At 41.0% G+C, this 25,215-nt stretch overlaps 1 protein-coding gene across 2 annotated transcripts in view; it reads left to right on the forward strand.

Moving 5' to 3' along the window:
• The first annotated feature begins 489 nt into the window (after positions 1 to 489).
• QTRT1 (queuine tRNA-ribosyltransferase catalytic subunit 1) overlaps positions 490 to 25,215 on the forward strand; it is a 40,296-nt gene continuing 15,570 nt past the window's right edge. The window contains exons 1-4 of one of the 2 annotated variants that reach the window (XM_083355062.1): positions 490 to 742; positions 2,560 to 2,628; positions 15,900 to 16,038; positions 24,915 to 24,993. In XM_083355062.1, coding sequence (XP_083211188.1) covers positions 521 to 742; positions 2,560 to 2,628; positions 15,900 to 16,038; positions 24,915 to 24,993 — 509 coding nt within the window. In that variant the 5' untranslated portion in view covers positions 490 to 520. The remainder of the gene's footprint in view (positions 743 to 2,559; positions 2,629 to 15,899; positions 16,039 to 24,914; positions 24,994 to 25,215) is intronic. The other variant, XM_083355061.1, reaches the window with a different exon arrangement.

Raw genomic sequence — 25,215 nt, forward strand, 5'->3', positions numbered from 1 at the left:
CTTGGCTTGTCTAACTGCGTATGATTAAATAAGTTGCAATTATTTGCATTTGCATCTATTGTTAGCCTATATATAGTAACTGACAAAGCAGCCAAGATGTGAAGTTTTCAGAGGAAAAACAACTAAACCTAAACCTAGCAAAGGATCTCAGAGAAACTGCCCCCCTCGCCAAACTGTCAGTCAGTCCAACCAACCAATAGGACTGAGTTCCTGTAGAACTGCCAAAGTTATAGCGCATAGCGGCGCATTGGGCTCTTCTTAGTTGCAATGTAAGCTGTTTCGAGTGCTTACTTGGTGAAGGCATCATAGTCAACAAAGTTGTCTCTCTATCTTTTGATAGTTCTATAGTCGTAGCTTAGACGCAACCAATGACGTTTTGAGCCAAAGGGCAACGAAAAGAGGGGGGAATATCTTTTATTCCTATCGCAGGACAGAAGCGTCTTTTCAGGTTTTGGGCGACCGGAACCCCGCCTACGGCAGTGGCGTCATGTGAGATCTGGCTGCAGACCTCATCATTGCTATGGCGGCAACTTCCGCTTCGTTGTCCCTGCGCGTGGTGGCCGAATGCGGGCAGACTAGGGCTCGTGCTTGTGAGTTGCGACTGCCTCATGGTCTCGTTGACTGCCCGGTCTTCATGCCCGTCGGCACGCAGGGAACCATGAAAGGGCTCACCGCCCTGCAGCTAGATGCGCTGGGATGCCGCCTATGCTTAGGCAACACCTACCATCTGGGCATGCGACCTGTGAGTCGAGCCTTCCGCAGAGTTGTACCAGGCAGTCTTAGGGAGAAAACGAGTTTTAGTGTAGTTGTCTTGGACAACATTACAGGAACCTAGTACGAGAAAGTTTAAATATATGTCCTGTATAACCTTAACAGTATAATGTGTGTCAGTGCCCAGGACATCTACAGTATTTGTTCTAGAGAAGACAACTCAAACCAGTCCTCAAATCAATTTTCTTTGATATGGAAAATTAATGTTAGCTGTGGCTGGATTTTTTGTAACATGCACTATCAAATCATGCTGTACTTTACTTATTTATGTGTTTTACATTTTATGGAACCATTCAATTATATTTTATTAAAATCATGGTTATTAAAACCATGACTTAATATATTCTTTGAATACATCATGTTTATTTTCGTCTTAATCTGAGCTTCAATCTGAAATTAATGCTGAGTTATATGATTGTTACTATCAGTGTATTTTTGCAATACACTGAACCATAAATTAGCTTCAGTTGCTGTATTTACAGAATAAAGTGGAACCACAAATTCTGGCTGTTTTGGAGCTGTTTGTTGTATGAATTCACCAATTGCAGCAGGTTTATGGCTAATTCAAGAACTCGCAATATTTGATTGCTTTTGTCAAAGTTAATCATGGGATAAGTATATTATATGAATAGAGAGTCATTCTCTTTTCATTGTCACTATACTATGAAGTTGATGAAATGCAGTGATAGAACTATTTAATAAATTAAAACAAGATAGAAAAAGTGTCAATTCCTATAGTTGCTACTTTTTTCACACTTGGATTTGGTTTATATGGTGTTTATGCCTAAAAGATTGAGCAAAAACATCACTAGTTACTGAAATATCAAGTCCATATAGTTGTCAGGCGCTAAAGACCAGGTCCGCATTTCCAATTAAGTATTGCCTCTAGACAAGATGGGCTGCACACAAATCTAATAAAAGGATTTATTTATTGCCGAACAACCTATGCATAGAAATCTTCTCAACTAACAGTACCTGCTTGGAGTTAGTTAAGGATCCATGGAATGGGGGGGGGGATTGGACTTAGGTCACAAGCTGATTCCTCTTTTAACTCCATTTAACTCCATTCCCAAGTTCTGCCACATTTCTTACAACAGCTTACCAGCAAGATCCCTATCTCTTCATCAGATTTCTGTTCTTAAATGTTGTTTTAGATTTGATTGTTAATTTGCCTGTTTGTACATCAGCATATGATTATGACTTGTTTCCAATAACAGATACAAGGATGGATTATAACTCAATTAAAGAAATAATTTGTATATTGTAGTTTCAAACACTTCATAAGAATCTTATGCTGTATCACTTCTCTAAAGTAGAATCACTGTATTGCAACTGATTATGAGTGTTTGAGAATTACCTACCCAGGATTCATAATAAGCATATAGCAAAGGTAACAAATAGAACCAGAAATTTCTTGGTTTGTAGTTTAGCTTGATAACTACTGTATCATTTATCCCATGTAACCTGTCTTGTGTTTGGCCTCTAACGCATACACAGTGATGTTATAGTGGCACAAATAACCAGAGATTTGTGTTTATTCCCTTATCCTTTTGGATTTGCATAAAATTACTTGAACACATAATGCATCTATTTTGGAATTAGTTTAGTGTGATTTTGCCAAGATTGGCAAAATATAGCTCAGCTTTGCATGTAGTATAGTTTAGCTCTGATTTATTGATAAAGCCCAACATATTAAACCATAATTCACAATGGGTTAATGCAACATGCTAAGGATCTTGGCATTAGTAATGTGATGGGCACTCATGATGATCTTTCATGCTGTTCCAGGGACTAGAGCTTATCAAAAAAGCCAATGGACTCCATAGCTTTATGAACTGGCCAAGAAACCTACTCACGGTGAGTATGAATTTGACTGAAGAGGTTGTCTGTACCTAGAAAATCAACCCTTTTACTATAATTGAGCTTTGTTATAGTTACAAAAAATAGGAAACAGTGGCCTATATCGCAGGTAAGGAAGTAAAAGCAGGGTGTGAGAGATGGTAAGCACATAGATTATCCACCTGCATGTGGAATTGTATTGTTCAACTATGGAAATGATTGATAAAGCAGATAGTTCTATTGTCTTTCCAAGTGGTGAGACGATTTTTAGTAAACTTTGTTGTTGTTGTTAGTTGCGAAGTCGTGTCTGACCCATCGCGACCCTATGGACAACGTTCCTCCAGGCTTTCCTGTCCTCTACCATTTTCTGGAGTCCATTTAAGTTCACACCTACTGCTTCAGCCACCTCATTCTCTGTCGTCCCCTTCTTCTATTGCCCTCAACCTTTCCCAGCATTAGGCTCTTCTCCAGTGAGTCCTTCCTTCTCATTAGGTGGCCAAAGTATTTGAGTTTTAGCTTCAGGATCTGGCCTTCTAAAGAGCAGTCAGGGTTGATCTCCTCTAGGACTGACCGGTTTGATCGCCTTGCAGTCCAAGGGACTCGTAGGAGTCTTCTCCAGCACCAGAGTTCAAAGGCCTCAATTCTTTGGCGCTCAGCCTTTTTTATGGTCCAGCTTTCACTGCCATACATTGCAACTGGGAAGACCATAGCCTTGACTATATGCACTTTTGTTGACAGGGTGATGTCTCTGCTTTTTAGTGCGCTGTCTAGATTTGCCATGGCTTTCCTCCTGAGGAGCAAGTGTCTTTTAATTTCTTGGCTACAGTCCCCATCTGCAGTGATCTTGGAGCCCAGGAAAATAAAATCTGTCACTACCTCCAGTTCTCACTGTTGCTTCTTGGCCCGCATATAGGTTTCTCAAGAGACAAATAAGATGGTCTGGTACACCCATCACTTTAAGGACTTGCCACAGTTTGTTATGATCCACACAATCAAAGGCTTTAGCATAGTCAATGAAGCAGAAGTAGATGTTTTTCTGGAACTCTCTAGCTTTCTCCATGATCCAGCGTATGTTGGCAATTTGATCTCTAGTTCCTCTGCCTCTTCGAAATCCTGCCTGTACTTCTGGTAGTTCTCGATCCACATACTGCTGGAGTCTAGCTTGTAGGATTTTAAGCATAACTTTACTAGCATGAGAAATGAGTGCAATGGTGCGATAGTTTGAACATTCTTTGGCACTGCCTTTCTTTGGAATTGGAATGTAAACTGATCTTTTCCAATCCTGTGGCCACTGTTGAGTTTTCCAAATTTGCTGGCAAATTGAGTGTAGCACTTTTACTGCATCGTCTTTTAAGATTTTGAATAGCTCAGCTGGAATACTGTCACCTCCACTAGCTTTGTTGTTGCTCAGCTTTTCTAAGGCCCACTTCACTTCACATTCTAGGATGTCTGGCTCGAGGTCAGTGACCACCTCATTGTGATTATCAGGGACGTTAAGCTCATTCTTGTATAGTTCTGTGCAATTTTGCCATCTCTTCTTAATCTCTTCTGCCTCTGTTAGGTCCCTGCCATTTTGGTCCTTTATCATGCCCATTTTTGCATTGAACGTTCCCTTCATCTCTCCAATTTTCTTGAAAAGATCTCTGGTCCTCCCTATTCTATTGTTTTCTTCTATTTCTTTGCACTGTTCATTTAAGAAGGCATTCTTATCTCTTCTAGCTATTCTCTGGAATTCTGCATTCAATTGGGCATATCTTTCTTTTTCTCCCTTGCCTTTTGCTTCCCTCCTTTCCTCAGCTATTTGCAAAGCTTCCTCAGACAGCCATTTTGCTTTCTTGCATTTCTTTTTCTTTGGGATGGTTTTGGTTGCTACCTCTTGTACAATGTTGCGAACCCCTGTCCATAGTTCTTCAGGCACTCTGTCTATCAGATCTAATTCCTTAAATCTATTTGTCACCTCTACTGTATATTCAACAGGGATATGATTTAATTCATACCTGACTGGCCTAGCGCTTTCCCCTACTTTCTTCAGTTTAAGCCTAAACTTTGCAACAAGAAGCTCATGGTCTGAGCCACAGTCAGCTCCTGGTCTTGTTTTTACTGACTGTATAGAGCTTCTCCATCTTTGGCTGCAGAGCATATAGTCAATCTGATTTCTGTGTTGACCGTCTGGTGATGTCCATGTGTAGAGCCGTCTCTTGGGTTGTTGGAAAAGAGTGTTTGCTATGACCATCGTATTTTCTTGACAAAATTCTATCAGCCTGTGCTTCATTTTGTACTCCAAGGCCAAACTTGCCTGTTATTCTGGTTATCTTTTGGCTTCCTACTTTAGCATTTCAATCCCCCATGATGATAAGGACATCATTTTTGGGTGTTAGTTCTATAAGGTGCTGTAGGGCTTCATAGAACCGCTCAATTTCATCCTCTTCAGCACCGGTGGTTGGGGCATAGACTTGGACTACTGTGATATTGAATGGTTTGCCTTGGATTCGACTGAGATCATTCTGTCATTTTGAGGATTGTATCCCAGTATTGCTTTTCCTACTCTTTTGTTGACTATGAAGGCTACTCCATTTCTTCTGAAGGATTCTTGCCCGCAGTAGTATACCTGATGGTCATCTGAATTAAATTCACCCATTCCTGTCCATTTTAGTTCGCTGATACCTAAGATGTCGATGTTCAGTCTTGTCATCTTTTGCTTGACCACGTCCAGCTTTCCTTGATTCATGGATCTTACATTCCAGGTTCCTATGGAGAAAAAATCTTTACAGCATCGGACTTTCCTTTCACCACCAGACATAACCACAGCTGAGCGTCCTTTCGGCTTTGGCCCAGTCGCTTCATTCTTTCTGGCGCTACTAGTACTAGCCCTCTGCTCTTCCCCAGTAGCATACTGGATGCCTTCTGACCTGAGGGGCTCATCTTCCAGCGTCATATCATTTTGCCTTTTGGTACTGTCCATAGGGTTTTCATGGCAAAGATACTGGAGTGGGTTGCCATCTCCAGTGGATCACGTTTTGTCAGAACTCTCTGCTATGACCTGTCCGTCTTGGGTGGCCCTGCACGGCATTGCTCATAGCTTTATTGAATTACGCAAGCCCCTTCGCCACAACAAGGCAGTAATCCATGCAGGGGTTAGTAAACTTGGCATCCAATAAAAAACCCAGGAAAACAAGACTGGCAAAATTTTGTTCATCATATACAATAATCACATAAAAAGCTTATGCATTCATCAAGTGCTTGACAAATAAATATGTATTGTGTTTTATAAACGGAGATCTTGGGCATACACCCTGATCCTTAAAAGCATTTTTCCTTAAAAACAAGTCTCATTGCTTTCAGTGTAATTTATTTATTTATTTATTTGCATCCTGCCTTTATTATTTTTACAAACAACTCAAGGCAGTAAACATACACAATACACCTTCCTCCTACTTTCCCCACAACAATTCTGAAGTGGGTTGGGCTGAGAAAGTGACTAGCACAAGGACACCCAGCTGGCTTTCAAGGCTAAGGCAGAACTAGAACTGAGAGTCTGGCTTTCTAACTTGTTGCCTTAACCAGTGTACCGTATTTTCCAGCGTATAAGACGACCCCCTACATTTCCTGTTAAATTATAGGGTTTGGGCTATACTCGCCGTATAAGACTACCCGTCTTCCAACGCACACCAAATAAAAATTAAAAAACATCAGATTTGATTTTAATATGGTAATTTTAATTCAAATGCTTATGACATGCAGGTACTTAGTAGGAAAACTGTCACTTAGAAACATAAGGCTGTTTGTCATCAAAGTGGATTAAACATTTCCTAATTCACTCTAAAACTTTCCCTGCGCAGACCAAATTGGAGATCTGCTCCAGGTTTTCCAGCCCGCCCGCCCAGTTCCTGAGTCAAATGTGTCCTTAGAGCTAAGCAGCTGCTCTGGCTGCTACATTTCCCACCTGCCTTTCAAGTTGGGATAGACTGCAGCTTCTCTTCAACTTTAGAAGGAAAGACGCCCAGACCCCAGCCCGTTAAAAATCACAGACTGCAGCTTCTTCTCCAATTGGTCCCGCTTTCCCTGCGCAGACCAAATGGGAGACCCGCTCCAGGTTTTCCAGCCAGCCCTGTCCCTAAAGTTTCAGCACCCCTGACTTTTGAGAAGATTTTCATGGGTTAAAAAGTCGTCTTATACGCCAGAAAGTTCAGAAGTACAGAAGTTCAGCCTCAGCCAATAGTTACATATCTGAACAGAGAAATCTGAATAAGTAAATGTGAGAGGTGGTGATGGAGAGAGATTTACCCTTCATACTCAGTAAAATGAATGGTGCACTACATCATGTTCAGAAAAGAAAATAGGCAAAATGCACTGCTTGAAGAAAACTTAACGAATGCCACAATATTTATCATTGTGATCCATTTCCAAACCCTGTTGGTACAACTAACAATAATCCTTGCCATTGCTTTTCTTCCAGTAGTTTGGCAGCTGTTGACTCTGGTTACTCAGCCAAGAATCCTGACTCCTGTAATCAATTTTAACTAGAAATCCAACATCTAGATTGGATTCACCTATTGAATCCTTTCCAAGGACCTGGAATAGGCAGATGTGAATGTTTGATGGTGTTACAGATATCATCACAGGATGTAAGCTGTTCTGAGTAAAGTTGCCATTTACAATTGACTGATGGTGAATTTGCCAAGTGGTGCTCAGCTGTTTTGGAGTTGCATCCAAGGTGCCTATTATTTTTGGAACTACCTTAGCTTGCTTTTGCCACAGTCATTCTATTTCTCTTTGCAGGTCTTTGTATTTTGTTGTCTTTTCCAGTCCCTAGCAATTTAGCTTCTTCATTTTCTATGATTTTCTCTTTTTTTATGATCCCACTAGTTTTCTTGCAGATCTTCCAATGCACTATTGTTGCTACTTTGTCATGACATTGCTTGTAGTCAATCTGGGCAGTCTTCTTGCAGCAGTTTACCTGGTGGTCTATTGTTTCTTCAGCTTCTTTGCTATCTGTTACCGTCTTCTCAATTCTGGTTTTGTGTGTATTTGTCCTTATGACTTGGTCTTTTGTAGCCATAATTAGCCCCTTAGTCTCTCTCTTCAACTTTCCTACTCTTAGCTATTGCTAGGTCTTGTTGTTATCTGCTTTCCCTGCTATTTTCTTAATGTAATGGCCATGTATCATTTGTCTTCTCATGCCTACTTTCTCTTCTTCATTTGATCTTTCTTGTAAGCCAATTTGGTCGCTCTAGCACTCAGCATTTCTTCCTGGTATAATAGTTACGATGCATTGTCTTCACTGTCTTTCAGATATTCTTCCAAAGACATTTTTTCTTCTTCAACCCTCTGATGTATTTGCAGCATTCTACCTCCAACCATTTGTCTTGGTAGGTAGAGTCATCCCTGCAAGGATGAAAGGCATGATTCATTGTCATTATTTTTTCTGGTCTTCCTATCCAGGGCCTTTAGTTCTGTTTATATATCCAGCTGTGTATCTAATCACCGGAATTGCTCTGGTGTTGATTGCCTTGGTGGTATTTCTTCCTCTGAGTTTGGCTTTTAAATATTCACTCACTTGATATATGTATTTCTAACCTTTTTCTTGACTTCATTGTGCTTGATGCTGTCAGTTTTGAAGATGCCTAGGTATTTATAGTGATCATCTTCTTGTAGATTTGTGATATTAGGAAACTAATAGTGTTAGGAGGGACCTTGTAGGTATCCTAGTCCAACCCTGTGTTCAAGCAGGAGACCCTATATCATTCCAGATAAGTGGATGCCAGTCTCTTCTTAAAAACCTTCAGTGAAGGAGCACCCACAACTTCGGAAGGCGAGCACTTCCACTGGTTAATTATTCTCATGGTTAGGAAATTTCTCCTTAGTTCTAAGTTGCTTTTCTCCTTGATTAGTTTCCATCCATTGTTTCTTGTCTTGTCTTCTGGTGCTTTGGAAAATAGGTTAACCTCCTCTTCTTTGTGACAGCCCCGCAAATATTGGAACATTGCTATCATGTCACTCCTAATCCTTCTTTTCACCCAGACAAACATGCCCAATTCCTGCAACCGTTCTTCCAGGACCCTAATCATCTTTGTTGCTCTTAGTTTTTTAATATAATGTCTTCCCATGCCTGGTCTTTATTCTTGATATTATTTCCATAGGGCATCTTGATTCCTTCAGTTTTCACTATTTTTCCCCATTTGATAATGAGCTTGGTGCATTTCTCCAGTTCAAACTCCATTGCATTATCTTGCTGTATATATGGACAATATTGAGCAGCGTTTCTATTTCAGATGGTGTTTTTTCCATACAGCTTCAGATTGTCTATATAAAGGAGGCCAGGATAGTCTGGCAGATGTTTTTCATCTTTGATAGCCATGGTCTGAGTTATACAGTATTGTTGACAGAGGAATCAGTGCAATGACAAACAGTAGTGTGATAGTGAATTTCCTTGAAATATACCTCTTTTGATATTCACCTCTCCCAATCTCTCACCATTGACCTGCAGTGGTGTCTTCCATTGTGCCATCAATCTTTGCACAAACCTTCTGATTGATGATGTGATGATGAAACGTAAGTTTGAATCTTCTCAGAGAAATAGCCAGTAATGCCTTCACTTAATATTCATTTGGAATGGACTGTTTTGAGTTTTGCACTTGAACTGTTCTGCCAGCTATTCTGCCCTTTGCCAGCTTTTGTTGAAGATTTCTACTATAATTCTTTTAAAGCCATAAAGATACATTAAAAATATGGGGTTAAAGGTAGTCCTCAACTTACAGCCACAATTAAGCCAAAAAATTTTGTTGCTAACCAAGGCAGTTGTGAGTTTTATCCCATTTTATGACCATTTTGCCACTGTTGTTAAGCAAATCACTGCAGTTGTGAAGTGAATCTTGTCATTAAATGAATCTAGTTCTCCCATTGACTTTGCTTGTTGCAGGCTGGCTGAGACAGTTACAAATGGTGATCGCGTGCCAGTTGTCAAGTGCCCAAATTTGATCACATGACTATGGGGATGCTGCAGTGGTTGTAAATGTGAAACTGGTCATGTCACTTTTTTCACTGCCATTGTAACTTCAAATGGTCTCTAAATGAATGGTCATTAAGTCAAGGGTTACCTATATATGTTCCTTCAATGTACTGACAACATTCAAGACGTTACTGATTCTTTGTAATGTTTTTAACTTGTTTGGAAAGTTAAAGGATTATTGTGAGATGCTATTTAGCTGTCTGCATAATGTTTAGTTGTCTGCATAATACTACGTAACACTGTAATATGAGAGGATTTTTGCCCTAACCCAGCCATTAAGGTAAATAAACCACAACTTATTATTTAATGCAATTACAAATCCAGCTATTTGTAACTTATATATAAATATTGATAAAACATACCCTGGGTCAGCAAAATGCATGAACCCAGTCATTTTTATCTTAAAAGGTAAAGGTAAAGGTTCCCCCGCACATGCGTGCTAGTCGTTTCCGACTCTAGGGGCCAGTGCTCATCTCTGTTTCAAAGCCGAAGAGCCAGCGCTTGTCCGAGGACGTCTCCGTGGTCATGTGGCCGGCATGACTAGACGCCAAAGGCGCACAGAACGCTGTTACCTTCCCACCGTAGCGGTCCCTATTTTTCTACTTGCATTTTTACGTGCTTTCGAACTGCTAGGTTGGCAGAAGCTGGGACGAGTAACAGGCGCTCACTCTGTTACGCGGCACTCGGGATTCGACCCGCCAAACTGCCGACCTTCTGATCGACAAGCTCAGTACTAAACCATAGTGTAATTTGCTTGATTTTGATTTGGTACAATGTGTCAATGCAGCTTGTAAATCATGACTACTACCTCCCCCTCCTCCTCTTCCCCTTCCCTCTCCCCCTCCTTCTTCCCTATATTCCTGCCTCCTACTTTGCCCACAACAGCAAACCTATAAGGTGGGTAGGGCTGAGAGAAAGTGACTGGCCTAAAGTCATCCAGCCGGCTTTCATTCCTAAAGTGGGATTGGAACTTACGGTCTCCAGTCTCTCAGCCAGAACCTTAACCACTGCAACCAAACTGGCTCTTCTTATGGAAGACGTCAGGGCATTCTGCATATAACTTCTGACTTCTTTTTTTATTTTTTTGGCTCTCAGAGCCCTCTTTGACTGTACTGCCAAAGATAAATCATGCACTTTCCTGTCATGAGTTGGGCTGGTTACCTTATTTTTTTGCTGGCAGACAAGGAACTAGGTGTGTTTTTGTGGTGTCTGAGTATGTGCAGTAATGTCACTACACAAGTCCCACTCTGCAGTGGCATCGTGATGGAAGAGCTTGAATTTTTTTTTATTATTAAAAAGTTTTACAAAAACAAAGTTTTACAATATATCCCCAAATCCCCCCCACCCCAAACCCGCCCACTTTCCCCCCCCCCCACTTCCCAGAGCTAAATACAGGATTATAGTTACAATAATCATATTCTAAATAAAAATTATGCATAATATACAATTAACCAAATTCATAATGTGCTTTAACTCCCCTTTAACATAACTACAAGCAAAGTACCAATAACAATATCCCACTAAAATCTACTCATAAGCTAAATGGAACTTTTTAGTCCCATATTTGTTCTGAATATAATTTATCCATCTCCTCCAAACTGAAATATATCGTTCCTGTGAATGATCTTTCAAATAAGCAGAAATCTTAGACATTTCTGCAAGATTCGAAACTTTAAACACCCATTCTTCTATAGTAGGCAAACTATCCTTCTTCCAATATTGTCCCACCAGTAACCGTGCTGCTGTTATCATATTCAACATCAAATTAGTTTCTTTAACATCACAATCTACAACAATACCCAATAAAAATAATTGTGGAGAAAACTTTATCTTTCTCTTAAAAATCTTTTGAATGTTCCACCAAATTTTGATCCAAAAAGCTTTTATATTTCTACAAGTCCACCACATGTGAAAATAGGTAGCTTCTAAACTACCACATCTCCAACATTTAGACTGTAAATTAGGATACATGTTGGACAACTTCTTGGGATCCAGATGCCATCTATAAAACATTTTATAAAAATTTTCTCTTAAGTTTTGAGCCTGAGTAAATTTAACATTTCTGACCCAAATTATCTCCCAGGTGTCCAACGAGATTGGTTCCTGAATATTTTGTGCCCACTTTATCATACAGTCTTTAACCAATTCCGTTTCCGAATCCAATTCAATTAAAGCATTATATATCCTCTTTATATGTGCACAATTTAAATCTCTAATTTGTTTTACTAAATTTTGATCTGTAATTGTGATGCCAACCTTTTGATCTGACTTCCACCTAGCTTTCAATTGGTTATATTGAAACCAAGAGTAACTTATGTTTTCTTGTCTTAACTCCTCTAATGATTTAAGTTGCCAATCATTCCCTTGCAATCTAAGTAGTTCCTTATAAGAAACCATATCCATACTCACTCCCATAGATACGCCCTCTATCGCGTGTGCAGGAATTCCCCAAATCGGTATTTTATAATTTAACTTATAATAATACTTTTTCCAGACACGCAATAAAGCACTTCTAAGAATGTGGGATTTAAAAGCCCTGTCCACCTTCTTATCGTAAAGCAAATATGCATGCCATCCATATACCAAATCCCATCCCTCAAGATGAAGTATTCTCTTATTAGTTAAATTAAGCCAATCACTAACCCACGTCAAGACAACCGCATCATAATACAATTTCAAATTCGGCGCCTTGAGTCCCCCTCTTTCCCTGGCATCTTGTAAAATCTTAAATTTAACTCTTGGTTTTTCCCCCGCCCAAATAAATTTATTAATACCCTTCTGCCATTGATCAAGGTTGGCATCCTTTTTCAATATAGGTATCATTTGAAACAAAAAGAGAAACTTTGGTAGAACTTTCATTTTAACAACTGCAATTCTTCCCAGTAATGATAATTATAGTTTTTTTCCAATTATTTAAGTCCCTTTGTACCTTCAACCATAGTGTTTCATAATTATTCTTATACAATTTTACATTTGAGGCTGCAATATATACTCCTAAATATTTAACCTTTTTCACTATTTCAAAACCTGTTAATTTAGATAACATATCCCTTTCACTCATAGATAAGTTCTTAGATAATATCTTAGTCTTATTTCTATTCACCTTGAACCCAGAAACCTTACCATACTGAGTTATAATTTCCATCAAATCTATAACCGACTGTAACGGTTGGGATACTGTCACAACCAAGTCATCAGCAAAAGCTCTCAATCTATAATCATTCTGTTTTATTTTAATTCCCTTTATCATAGAGGACTCTCAAATTTTAATTAATAAAATCTCTAATGTTAAAACAAACAATAATGGTGATAGGGGGCATCCCTGTCTTGTACCTTTTTCAATTTTAAAGGCCTCTGTTAGTCCCCCATTAACTATAATTTGTGCAGTTTGTTGTTGATATATAACTTTAATAGCATGTAGAAAGCCTTCTCCAAAATTCATCTCCTCAACAACTCTCAATAAAAATTGCCAATTCAATTGGTCAAAGGCTTTCTCTGCATCCAAAAATATCAATGCTGCGGAGACTTGGTTGTTCTTATCCAAGTATTCAAGCAAGTTTACAATTTGTCTTACGTTATATTTCATATACCTCCCAGATATAAATCCCGATTGATCACTATGAATAATTTGTTTCAAAACTTGCATTAATCTATTAGCCAATACTTTAGCAAAAATCTTATAATCTGTATTTAAAAGCGATATAGGTCTATAATTTTTAGGTTGAGTAAGGTCTTGATCCTCCTTTGGAATCAACGATACAAAAGCTGTCCTCCATGATGGAGGAACTGCACCTCCAGTCTGAATTTCATTAAACAAAATCTTTAAGGGTTCAATCATTTCAGGCAACAACTTTTTATAGTAAATTGCTGTTAAACCATCTGTTCCTGGAGCCTTGCCCAATTTCAACTGTTTAATAGCTAAAGAAATTTCTTCTGATGTAATTGGGCAATTCATCTCAAGTTGTTGTTCTTTTGAAAGTCTTGGAAAATGAGCTCCCTGTAAATACTTGTCTATATCTAAAGCTTGTATATTTTCTTTAGAATATAATTTCGAGTAAAAATCTAAAAAAACTCCTCTTAATCAAATTTTGTTGGTAGACTTCTTTTCCTTTATATTCTATTTTATCTATAGTACGTGATTTCTGTTTTTTCCTTAATTGATAAGCCAACCATCTACCAGGCTTATTAGCGTTACAAAAAGTATTGTGTTTGGCATAGCGCAAATTAGTTGCTACTTGATCAGCCAGTAGCATATTAAATTGTTCTTTCAATAAATGTATTGAGATCCTTAAATTATTATCCAATGGATTCAAAATAAACTTTTTCTCCTTAGTTTTAATCTCTTCCTCAATATCTAAACGTTTTTGCATTTGCTTACGCCTGTAAGCATTATTCATATAAATCAAAACCCCTCTCATGTAGGCTTTACTAGCATTCCAAACCATTTCCATCGAGGTACCTTTATGCATATTTGTAACAAAAAATTCTTTCATATGTTCTCTACATTTCTGCAAGAACAAATCATTTGTAAATAAATTCTCATTCAGCCTCCAGGATCTTCTACTAGCATCTTCAGCAAAGAACTCCAACCAAACAGGACTATGGTCAGACATTGTCCTAGGTAAAATCTTAACGTTCTTAACCAAAGAAGAAAGATCAGTAGTAATCAAAATAAAGTCAATCCTGGAGAAAGATTTATGTCTGTCCAAAAAAAAAGTAAAATCTCTGTCTCTCATATTCCTTTCCTGCCATACATCTCTTAATTCCAGATCTTCCTTCAAATCAAAAAAAGCTTTAGGCAATTTCGAATTTAAAAAGTTTTTAGAGGATCCCTTCTTGTCTTCAGATGGCACCAAAACTCCATTCCAGTCCCCCATCATAATAATAGATTTATAATACAGTTCAATTAGTCTCTGATGTAAAAATTTAAAGAATTTTTGCTGTTGTTGATTTGGAGCATATAATCCAATAAGAAGAACTTTCTTTCCTTGTAGTATTAATTCAATACTAACATATCTCCCTTGTTTATCCGATTCAATCAATCTTGCCGAAAAGTCTTTTCTTAAATAAATAACCACTCCAGCCTTCTTGTCCGGAGCAAAGGATGCAAAATGTGTTCCCAATCGGGAATTAATCAGATACTTTTGGTCTTTTAATGCAATATGTGTCTCTTGTAAGCAAACAATGTCATTTTTATGTTGTTTCAGATAAAAAAATACTTTCTTTCTTTTCTGTGGTGACTTTAAGCCATTAACCTTCCATGTCAGGAACTTCACCATCTCTGGTGACCATGAGCCTTTGGAACATGGCCTGAAGATCAGCTGTTGCTCTCTTCGGACGTGCTCCTCCCACAGGCTCTGAGACAGCCGCATCTTGCGTAGCTGGACCAGTTGCAGGCTTTTGTTTTTGCTCTTTTTCCATACACTTATATGCAGCTCTTGTCATCCTCTGTTCTTTTGGGTCTTCCTTTAATGCCAAACTCTGCTCCGTAGCCTCCGCCTGCCGCATCTCCTCAAGAGGCAATGACATTGCCCCTTCACTCAATTGTTTATCTTCTTGTCTTGCTTCTGTTCTTTTGATTCAAGGAGACGGTGGTAAGCCTGCTTTCAGGACCTTAGTATAGAAATCTTTTGCTTTTAAAATTATATCCAATCTGTATCTGGTCCCTGCATAATTTACCACAATTCCAATAGGTATTTCCCATCTGAACTACTTGGAGAATCACAGGGGAGCTCTACCTCTACCCAGGCAGGCTCGCCTCTCCCTCTTCTCCCGAGGGAGAGGCTCCAGCGCTGCGGGACAGCTGATTTTCGCTGCCTCCGAGCGCTTTGACGCTTCCCAGGATCGGGCGGCTTCAAAACGCTGCCATTCGGCGCGGCAGCGCTACCGGAAGCTTGAATATTAATGTCATTGCAAGACAGGGTTCCCATCCTTGTTCCATTTGCTGCAGGCATCTCAGGTTTAACACAATTTTTTAAAAATCCCTTCGTACTAGGTCAGCATGGCAGCTATATTGTCTCTGAAATATGATCAGTGATATAAACAACATGGTTTACTGGGCCACTAGTTCCTGTCCATTTTCTTCCCCTGTCACCATCATGATCAATTCAGCTGTGAATGTTTTCTTAACAAGGGCAGTTTAAGCAGATCATATATGTGAGGCACCTTATAGGCTGGTAGTGAACACAGCTCATGCATGAAGGGATACTTGTTACCATTACATGACTACCACTACTGGTTTCCTTACTTCTCAGTTCCTTTCAAAGTGTCTTTTCTGCAGGATAGCGGTGGTTTTCAGATGGTATCTCTGGTGGAGTTCTCCAAGGTGACAGAGGAGGGAGTACATTTCTCTTCTCCTTATGATGGCAAGCAGATTCTGCTGACACCAGAAAAATCCATTGAAATACAGAATGCTCTTGGTAACTATTCTGTTTTGTATAATAATATGACATTAAAGTAATGCTTCCTTTTAGGTGATGATTGTAGAAATGTATGCCCTGAATCGAAATCAAGAACAGTTTTTTAAAACATTACATATGTAGCATAGACAATGATGAGATCTGTCTATTAGGAGATTTTAATGCCATTTTAGACAACAATTTGGACTATAAGGGTAATATGACCAGGAAAAGGAAAAGAAGAACATTACTGGGATCTTTTTTCAAATTGGCTAAAGATTTAAACATCCAGGATATGTGGAGGGAAATAAATTGCAAGGCAAGACAGTATACATATTATTCTAATCGACATAGTTCGTGGTCCAGAATTGACATGGTGTGGATGTCAAAAGAAATCAGCTCTGAGGTTGAAGAGGTGTGTATTGAGTCAAGCACTTGGGCAGACCATAACCCTATGAAATTTAGTTGGAAAGGCCCCCCAAAAATACCTAGATGGACTTTACAAAGATCAATATTAAAAGAAGACGACTTTAGGTTAAGGATGGAGAGAGAATTAGATTTCTTTTGTAAGGAAAATAAAGCTGAAGACACCTCTGTACAAAATAATTGGGATACAGCCAAGGCGATTATGAGAGGGGTAGCAATGGCATATATGGTTAATAAGAATAAAGAGAAAAAACAACAACAGAAAAGGTTAGAAGGGGAATATAAAAGTTTAGAAACAATACTCCAACAGGAACCGCAAAAAAAGAATGTCAAACAATTAATGGATTCAATTAAACATAAACTTAATATTTTAGATAAAGAGAAACTAGCACAACAGATGAGAGGCATAAAACAGAATTTCTTTGAAAATGCAAACAAACCGAGCCGATGGCTCGCATATAAATTGAAAAAACAAAAAGAGAAAAGTTGGATTAGTAAATTATGTGATGATAAAGGGAGAATACACTATCAAGAAGAGGAGAAAAAAACTATAGCTCAGGAATTCTATGAACAGTTACATAAAGATGATAGTCAGGAAAGTGTGGGGAAAGTGGAGGATTGTTTCCAAAAAGCCAAACTACCCAAAGTTACAGAGGAAATTAGAAACATGTTGAATGACGAAATTAGGATGAGGTGATAACGGCTATTAATAAACAAAAAAATAATAAAGCATCGGGTCCTGATGGCCTCCCGATAGAAATGTACAAGGAACAACAAAATATTTTAGCACAACCATTATTGGAGGTGTTCAATGCGGTCTTGGAAGAAGCAAGAATTCCTAAATCATGGTCTGAGGCAAATATAGTCCTCATCCCGAAAGATAATGCTGATTATACATCAATTCAAAATTATAGACCTATATCTCTACTCAATTCTGACTATAAGATATTCACAACAATCATAGCTGAGCGACTTAAAAGGTTCCTGAATGATTTTATACATGCAGACCAGAATGGTTTCCTTGCTAAAAGGCAAACTAAACATAATATTAGGGTAATACTGGACACGTTAGAATATTATGAACTACACAGCGGACAACAGATGGCATTATTATTCTTAGATGCCCAGAAGATGCAAAGATATTGGAAAATGATTTGGACTTGGTTAAAAGAAATGCTAGGACGGAAAGTTGAATTTAGTCCAGAATTTTTCTTATTGGGCATAATAAAAGAGAAACACTCCAAAGAAGAGGTTTATTTGATGATTCATATCATTACGGCAGCAAGAATGTCGTTCTCCCAGAATTGGAAGAGGAGTGAAATTCCGGTAGAAAGTGAGGTGATAAAAAAAAATTGGGAGTGCGCAGAAATGGACAAACTAACCCTGGAAATTAAGAATAAAGATCAATCAGGCTACTATAAAATCTGGAATAAGTTTTACTTTTGGTGGGAACAAAAGGAAGGTCTCCATTTGAGTTTATGGATTGGTTGATTGTTTTAAATATGGTATTATATATAACTGATGTGTATTCTATGTGTATTTTATTTATATATATATATATATATATATATATATGTGTGTGTGTGTGTGTGTGTGTGTGTGTGTGTGTGTGTGTGTGTGTGTGTGTGTGAAATACTTGTTAACTATTTAGATTACCTTGCTAGGCCCCAAACATGGGACAAATCTTTATTTCCTGTGTCAGCCTATCCTGAAGGCCATCGACAGGCAGTAGTCACACTGGTGACAGCTCATATTTGTGTAAATTTTAAATTGCTAACAAAGAATTAAGGGAGACTGATATGCATTTATATATATATATATATATATATATATATATATATATATATATATATATATATATATATATATATATATATGCATTTCATATTCATTCAATTTATATATATATATAAATTCCAAAACAATGTAAGACAAGAAGGTATGTCAGTCTGTTCCCAGTGTCCAATGTTTTAAATAATAAACTCAATTTTTAAAAAAAACAGTAATGCTTCCTTTTGTTTTATAATGGTAGTGATAGTTCCCTACTTCCATGATTGTCCATCATGTCAGACGTACCTGATTAAGATCTTTTTAAGAAAATAGAAATGCAGAAAATAGTTCAGTAGCTCATAAACACTCCACTTGACTCTATTTGCATATTTAGTCCCCATTTCTTGTTTTCCTGTTAGGGAATGATTTATCCATTGTACTCCTTTTTCATAGGAGATGATCTGGTTACCATTGGCCATGCATTGCTAGCCTCCCAATTAGACTGTTGCAATGGGTCTCTGTTGGAATAAAGAAAGAGGTAGTAAAATTATGATTTTAAAATGTTCTTTCTGGAGTGTCCCATTGGGAGCACAGAGCACCTGCTTTTAGCTAAGCTGTTTGGCTTCTGGTCCTGTCATTCAGGTGTTTTATTTGTTACCTATCAATTCCTTCCAATGGCTCAAGCCCCTCCTGCTTGAGGTCACTGAAAACTACATTCTGTATAGAACAGCTTTCTCTTTGTGCTGTTATAGAGAATGCGCCCTCAGAATCAGCTAGGGCTGAGAGCCAACACACTGGAATTTTCTCACCCTCTATATCAGTGGTGGCAAACCTATGGCACGTGTGCCAGAAGTGGCATGCAGAGCTGTCAATGTGGGCACATGTGCCATTGCCCTAGCCTTGCCTCTCCCTGTGACCCCCTCCTCCCCAGCAGCCCCCCGCCCCCAGGGAGAGTCATTTCAGGGCATGGCCTGCGTGGAGCAGCGCAGCCAAGGACATGGCAGCCGGGCAGCAGGGACAAGACTCTGCCCTTGTGCCCCGTTGCGCGCAGATGATGCTGCAGGGCATGGCCAGAGGGCATGGCTGCCATGGCGCTTCAGGGCTGCCTGCAGGCCGTGGAGGCAGTAGGTGGCCCTGCAGCAGGCGTGGCGGGGGCAGGGTGGGTTTTGGGCACTAAAAGGTTTGCCATCACTGCTTTATATGCATTCTACCTTTTTTATTATGCTTTTTTAAAAAAATCTTTAAATGTCTTTTATTTCTTAGGTTTTCCCTCACAGCAGTCATGTTGCCAGGTTTTTATTTGTTGTCACGTATTTCATTGTTTATTTTAATTCTTGCTTCGTCCACCGAAGAATTACGCGGGCGAGGAACAGACTCACAACGCCTCTATTTAAACCCCATCTGGCTGACTGGCGACCAATCAGAGCTGTGCCGGTTTCCCGCTGTCAGCGCGGACCAATCAGCGGTGGTGTGCTTTGACAGCCCTGAGCTGTCAAGCTGCGTCGCGCCTGCGCAGTTTCCTGCGACTCCGACAGCTGAGAGCTGTCAAGTGGTTGCGCTTGCGCAGTGGCTACCGGCAGCTTTTGACAGCTGTCAAAAGCTGCTGTAGGGTTTTTACCTCATAACTATTTACATGTGATACACAACCATTAAACATAACATATTAATACACAACACCCCTTACCCCTTCCCCGAACTGGTGGGGTAGTCCTTCTGGTTGTTTTTTAGTTGTGTGCCCCATTCATAGTCTTTTAAGTAGGCCGGGGGTTTCCTGGTTCTCTTTGAACAACGGAGGGGCGTTGCTGTTGTAGGCTCCCTTTCCCCCAGTTCTGGACGCGATACTTCTTGATTCAGGCCTGGACCATGAGCTTCGAGGGCCCCTTCATTAGAAGTGTTTGGTGGGGGGGATGTTTGTTCATGGAGTGGTGCAACGCATTGAATTTTCCCTGCTACCCCTTTCCCCCCAGTTTTGAGGGCTGCGTTGTCGTAATTGATCAATGTGTCGTCGTAGGTGGCAGTTATTTCCGGCATCTATTATGTATGATAAGGGTCCCGTTTGTTCAATTACAACCCCCTGAATCCATTTGTTCCCTCCCCCGTAGTTTCTTGCCCAGACGGTTTGACCGTTAGCCAGGGTTCTATGATGAATGTGTTGGTCTGGTTCTGCCGTTGTCCTATCCGGATGTAATCTGTCAAGTCTAGTCATAAGTCATATCCCCCAGCGCAGTTCCGCTGGCGACCTTCCGGTGGTCGTGCAAGGGGTGGTGTGTTGTGCCAGTAAGAATTGCGCTAACCTGCGGTGTCAGTTTCCCATGATGATTTTTCGTAGTGCATCTTTGGTGGACTTTACCATCACCTCAGCCAAGCCATTCGACGAAGGGTGGAACGGAGCCATCATGATGTGTCTAATAGAGTTCTCTGTGGTGAAAGTCTGGAATTCACGGGAAGTAAATTGGGTGCCGTTATCAGAGACCAAGACATCGGGCAGTCCGGGTGTGGCAAAAAGCCCCCTTAGTACCTGTACTGTGGCAGTCATAGTCATGCTACTGACTGGCACAACCTCCAGCCACCTGGAGTAGCTGTCAACTACTATTAAAAATACCTGTCCTTGAAAGGGTCCCGCAAAGTCTAAGTGCACCCGGGACCAGGGATTTTTGGTTGTCTCCCATTTGTGGACAGGGGCTTGTGGTTGTGCGGGCCTGACAACCTGGCAGGGGTAGCAGCCGGCTACATGTGTCTCGATTGCCCGGCCACCAAACGTAGCTTCTTGCCAACGCCTTCATTTTCACTGTCCCCGGATGCCCATCGTGTAATGTGTTCAAAACCTTGGGTCTATGTTTTTCGGGGATTACGACCCTATTCCCCCACAGTATGCACCCCAGATGGGATGAAAGTTCCATTCTCCTAGAGAAATATGCTTGGAACTCAGGACCGGGGGATTTAGATTGCCATCCAGAGGCAATCCAGTTTAGTATTCTGCAGCAGCGATGTCTTTAGCTGATAGGGGGCATTCTGGTAATTCTAAAATTGCTAGGATGTTGCCAGCTGGAGCGGGGTCGGGGTCTATTATAGGTAGGGGAAGTCTACTTAATCCGTCAGCATGCCCCATTTCCTTCCCAGGCTTGTGGATTAATTTGAACGAATAAGCAGATAAAAAGGTAGACCATCTAAGAATTCAGGGGGATAGAATTTGGGGCGTCTGCTTATCCCATGTGAAAATTCCCAGTAGTGGTTTGTGGTCTGTGAAGATAGTGAATTGCCGACCGTAGAGGTAGTCGTGAAATTTTTTCACGCCGGCAACTATCGCTAAAGCCTCCTTGTCAATTTGAACGTAATTGCGCTCTGGTTTGGAAAGTGTTCTGGAGTAAAATGCTATTGGCTTTTGGGTTCCAGTCTGCGTTAAGTGACTTAGAACTGCCCCGATTCCGTAAGGAGAAGCATCGCATGCTAAACATAGGGGCATTTCATCTTTGTAAAGCGTTATGGTAGAATTACTGGTGAGTAGATTCTTAAGGAGCTGGAAACTGGTGTCATGCTGAGGAGACCAGGACCATGGGGTACCCTTGTCGAGTAGTCTGTGCAGGGGTTCAGCGATGGTTGCCTTGTGGGGCAAGAATACATGATAAAAATTTAGTAGTCCCAGAAAGGCTTGTAACTCCTGTTTGTTTTTAGGAGTGGGTGCAGTTTTGATGGCTTTGATTTTTGAGTCAGTGGGGTGAATTCCCCAAGAGTCAATTTTGTATCCCAAAAACTCTGTCGATGGTACCCCTATAGAGCATTTATCTCTTTTTAATTTTAGCCCGGCTGCTCTGAACCTGCTTAGAACTTCCTGCAATTTGTTTGCCAAATCCCCTTCTGACTCGCCTGCTATAAGTACATCGTCAAAGTAAAGGCAGACCCCAGGAATTCCCTTAAGGGTTTTTTCCATAATTTCCTGGAAAATTCCCGGGGCTGCAGATATGCCGAATTGTAAGCGATTTACTTTGAAAGCCCCACGGTGCGTGACGATGGTCTGTGCATTTGCAGTTTCCTGGGTGACAGGTAGTTGCAAATACGCCTGCGCCAAGTCCAATTTCGCAAAGATGTCGCCAGACCTGATGGCGGCGAGGACGTCTTTCACTGCTGGGACTGGGTAAGTGTGCGAATTCAACGCTCGGTTTAGGGTGGCCTTATAGTCAGTGCAAATTCTTATTTGGCCGTTAGGTTTAATTGTGGTTACAATTGGTGTTTCCCATTCGCCCCCCTCGACCGGTTCTAAAACTCCTAGATTAACGAGTCGATCCAGTTCGTTCTCAATTTTGTTTTTGAGTGCGAACGGAACTCTCCTAGCTTTTATTCTTATCGGTAAAATTTCAGGGTTTAGTTTTAGTGATACTGGGGGGCCTGTATATTTTCCTAACGAGCCATCGAAAACGTCTGCGAGCTGATGGCAGACGGCTTCGAGGCTTATGGTCTGAGTTGTGTTAATTCCTGTTAGAGCAATTCCTAATGCTTCGAACCAGTCAAGACCTAGCAGACTGGTTCGGTTTCCCTGCGTTACTAGAATCGTTAGGAGTCCCCTGAACCGCCTAAATTCCACCGGAATCTTGGCTTTTCCCCTAAGCATGATCGGGGTTTTTTGGAAGTCGGCAAGGTGTAAGCTGGTGGGTTGTAGGGAAATTTGCTGCCTGCTGCGGCTGCAAATGTCTTTATAGGTCTTCCACGAAATGAGGGAGACCGAGGATCCCAAATCAACTTCCATTTCACAGGGAACCCCGTGTAGCAGGACATTGATTTTAACTTTTGGTCTTAACACTAGATGGACCTTTCCCGCCCCCTTATTCCTACTTACTGCTAGTACTAGGGACCTAGGGGGCTTTTTCCCGTTGGTCGTGGTCGGACTCGTACCTGCGGATGTCACCTCCAATTCGTGCAGGTTCTCCCGGTTCTGGCTACGGCATACGGCTCTGAGGTGTCCGGTTTTTGCCACAGCCGTGGCATTTGGCACTGCGGAAACGGCAGGAAGCTCTTGGGTGGTTTCCTCCGCAGCTGGCACACTTGGCTCGGATGCCTTGCTGATTGGTATTTTTGCTGTTTGGAGGGGCCCCGCGGTTGTCATGGTGGGTCTGGAGTTTTTCAAACCTCCGTTGGAGGGCGTCTATATTGGTGGAGACGTCATTTTCTCCGAAGTCACTGGGGGTGATGTCCTCCTGGTGTACGGACCCGTATGGTACGTTTTCTAGTGGTCCGGGTTTCTCGCTGTGGCTGTCTTCATAAGCCACGACTTCCATGGAGACCTTGGCCAATGTCAAGGTGGGCTTAGCGATCAGCTTCTTCTGTAGGCGCTCGTCCTTCAGCCCGATGACTACCTGGTCGCAGATCCGGTCCTCCAGATCCGGGAACCGGCATCGGCGTGCGGCATGCCTGACTCTCGCTATGAAATCAATGGCTGATTCATCGGGAAGTTGACAGCACCGCACGAAGTTTACGCGCCAGAATAGTTCTGATTTGGTCGGCATGAAATGCTTACTAAGTCCTTCCGTGAGTTCTGCATACGGTATGGAGGCGATGGGTTCTGGGCTGAAAAGTCCTACGGCCACGTCATACACGGCTGGTCCACTGAGGCAAAGGAGCGCTGCTGCCTTGGCCCGGTCGTCTGTGATCTTGTTGACCAGCAGGAACCCTTCCACCTGGCCCCAATGCGACTCCCAGCACTCGGGATGGCGAATGTTGAACTTGCGGATGTGGCCGAGGTTGACCATACTGTCCCGGTTGTGGGTACTGCTTCGCGGGCGTTGAGGAAGTTGTACTTCCCGCCAGTGACTTCAGCTGTGACTAGCTCAGAGCCGTGGGAAAAAAATTCTTTTCCCCTGGGCTAGTGACTTCAGCTATGCCAAGCAGTAAATCCCACCCTCGTCGCCAGTGCTTCGTCCACCGAAGAATTACGCGAGACAGCTGGCTAAACGTAAACCTTTATTGTCAGGAACCGGGCAAGGAACAGACTCACAACGCCTCTATTTATACCCCAGCTGGCCGACTGGCGACCAATCAGAGCTGTGCCGGTTTCCCGCTGTCAGCGCGGACCAATCGGCGGTGGTGTGCTTTGACAGCCCTGAGCTGTCAAGCTGCGTCGCGCCTGCGCAGTTTCCTGTGACTCTGACAGCTGAGAGCTGTCAAGCGGTTGCACTTGCGCAGTGGCTACCGGCAGCTTTTGACAGCTGTCAAAAGCTGCCGTAGGGTTTTTACCTCATAACTATTTACATGTGATACACAACCATTAAACATAACATATTAATACACAACAATTCTCTTTTGAAATACTGATTTTTCTACCTTGGATTTACTGTTATGATGTCATTTGATGATACTTCGTTATACTGTAAGACAGTTTTATATTTTTTATAGTTTATTGCAGGTGTTACACAAGTGTGCTTAGGTTCGCTTATGGTCACTCACTCACACACTCACAGCCTTGGAAACTTGCCGCACTCAAATCACTTTCAAATGAACATAGGCTCAAATGGTTCTTTAAAAAAACAAGATTTTTTCTTCTATTTTATTGGCTTATATTTGTTTAATGGTTTTCTCATTGTAGGCCCTATGTGTGCCTCATAGAACAGAGTACAGAATATAAGTTAAATATTGTTAAAATTTATCCAGGCAATTTCATCCTCCATTTCGATATTGATTGATCTTAGCTAACTTTTTATTTTTCCCCCTAGGCTCTGACATTATAATGCAATTAGATGATGTGATCAGCAGCACTCTCAGTGGACCCCGTGTGGAGGATGCCATGTTAAGGTTTGAGCTGTGTCCGTTAACTCTTTGATTACATTCAGCTGAGCTCCATTCACCTTCTCCAAATCTTGGCTTCGGTGTGACTTGTACATTTGGCTTTTTGATTTAAACTTTGTTTATTACCAGGAAGTTTTGAAACTGAGTGCTGCTAGCCAATAAAATTATATTTACGTCATTTAATAATACAGTCCCCTCCATTTTGTTTTTAAGATTGTGCTTCAGAAA

Source organism: Vipera ursinii (genome assembly GCF_947247035.1).
Source record: "Vipera ursinii genome assembly, chromosome: 2".
NCBI classification, from domain to species: Eukaryota; Metazoa; Chordata; class Lepidosauria; order Squamata; family Viperidae; genus Vipera; species Vipera ursinii.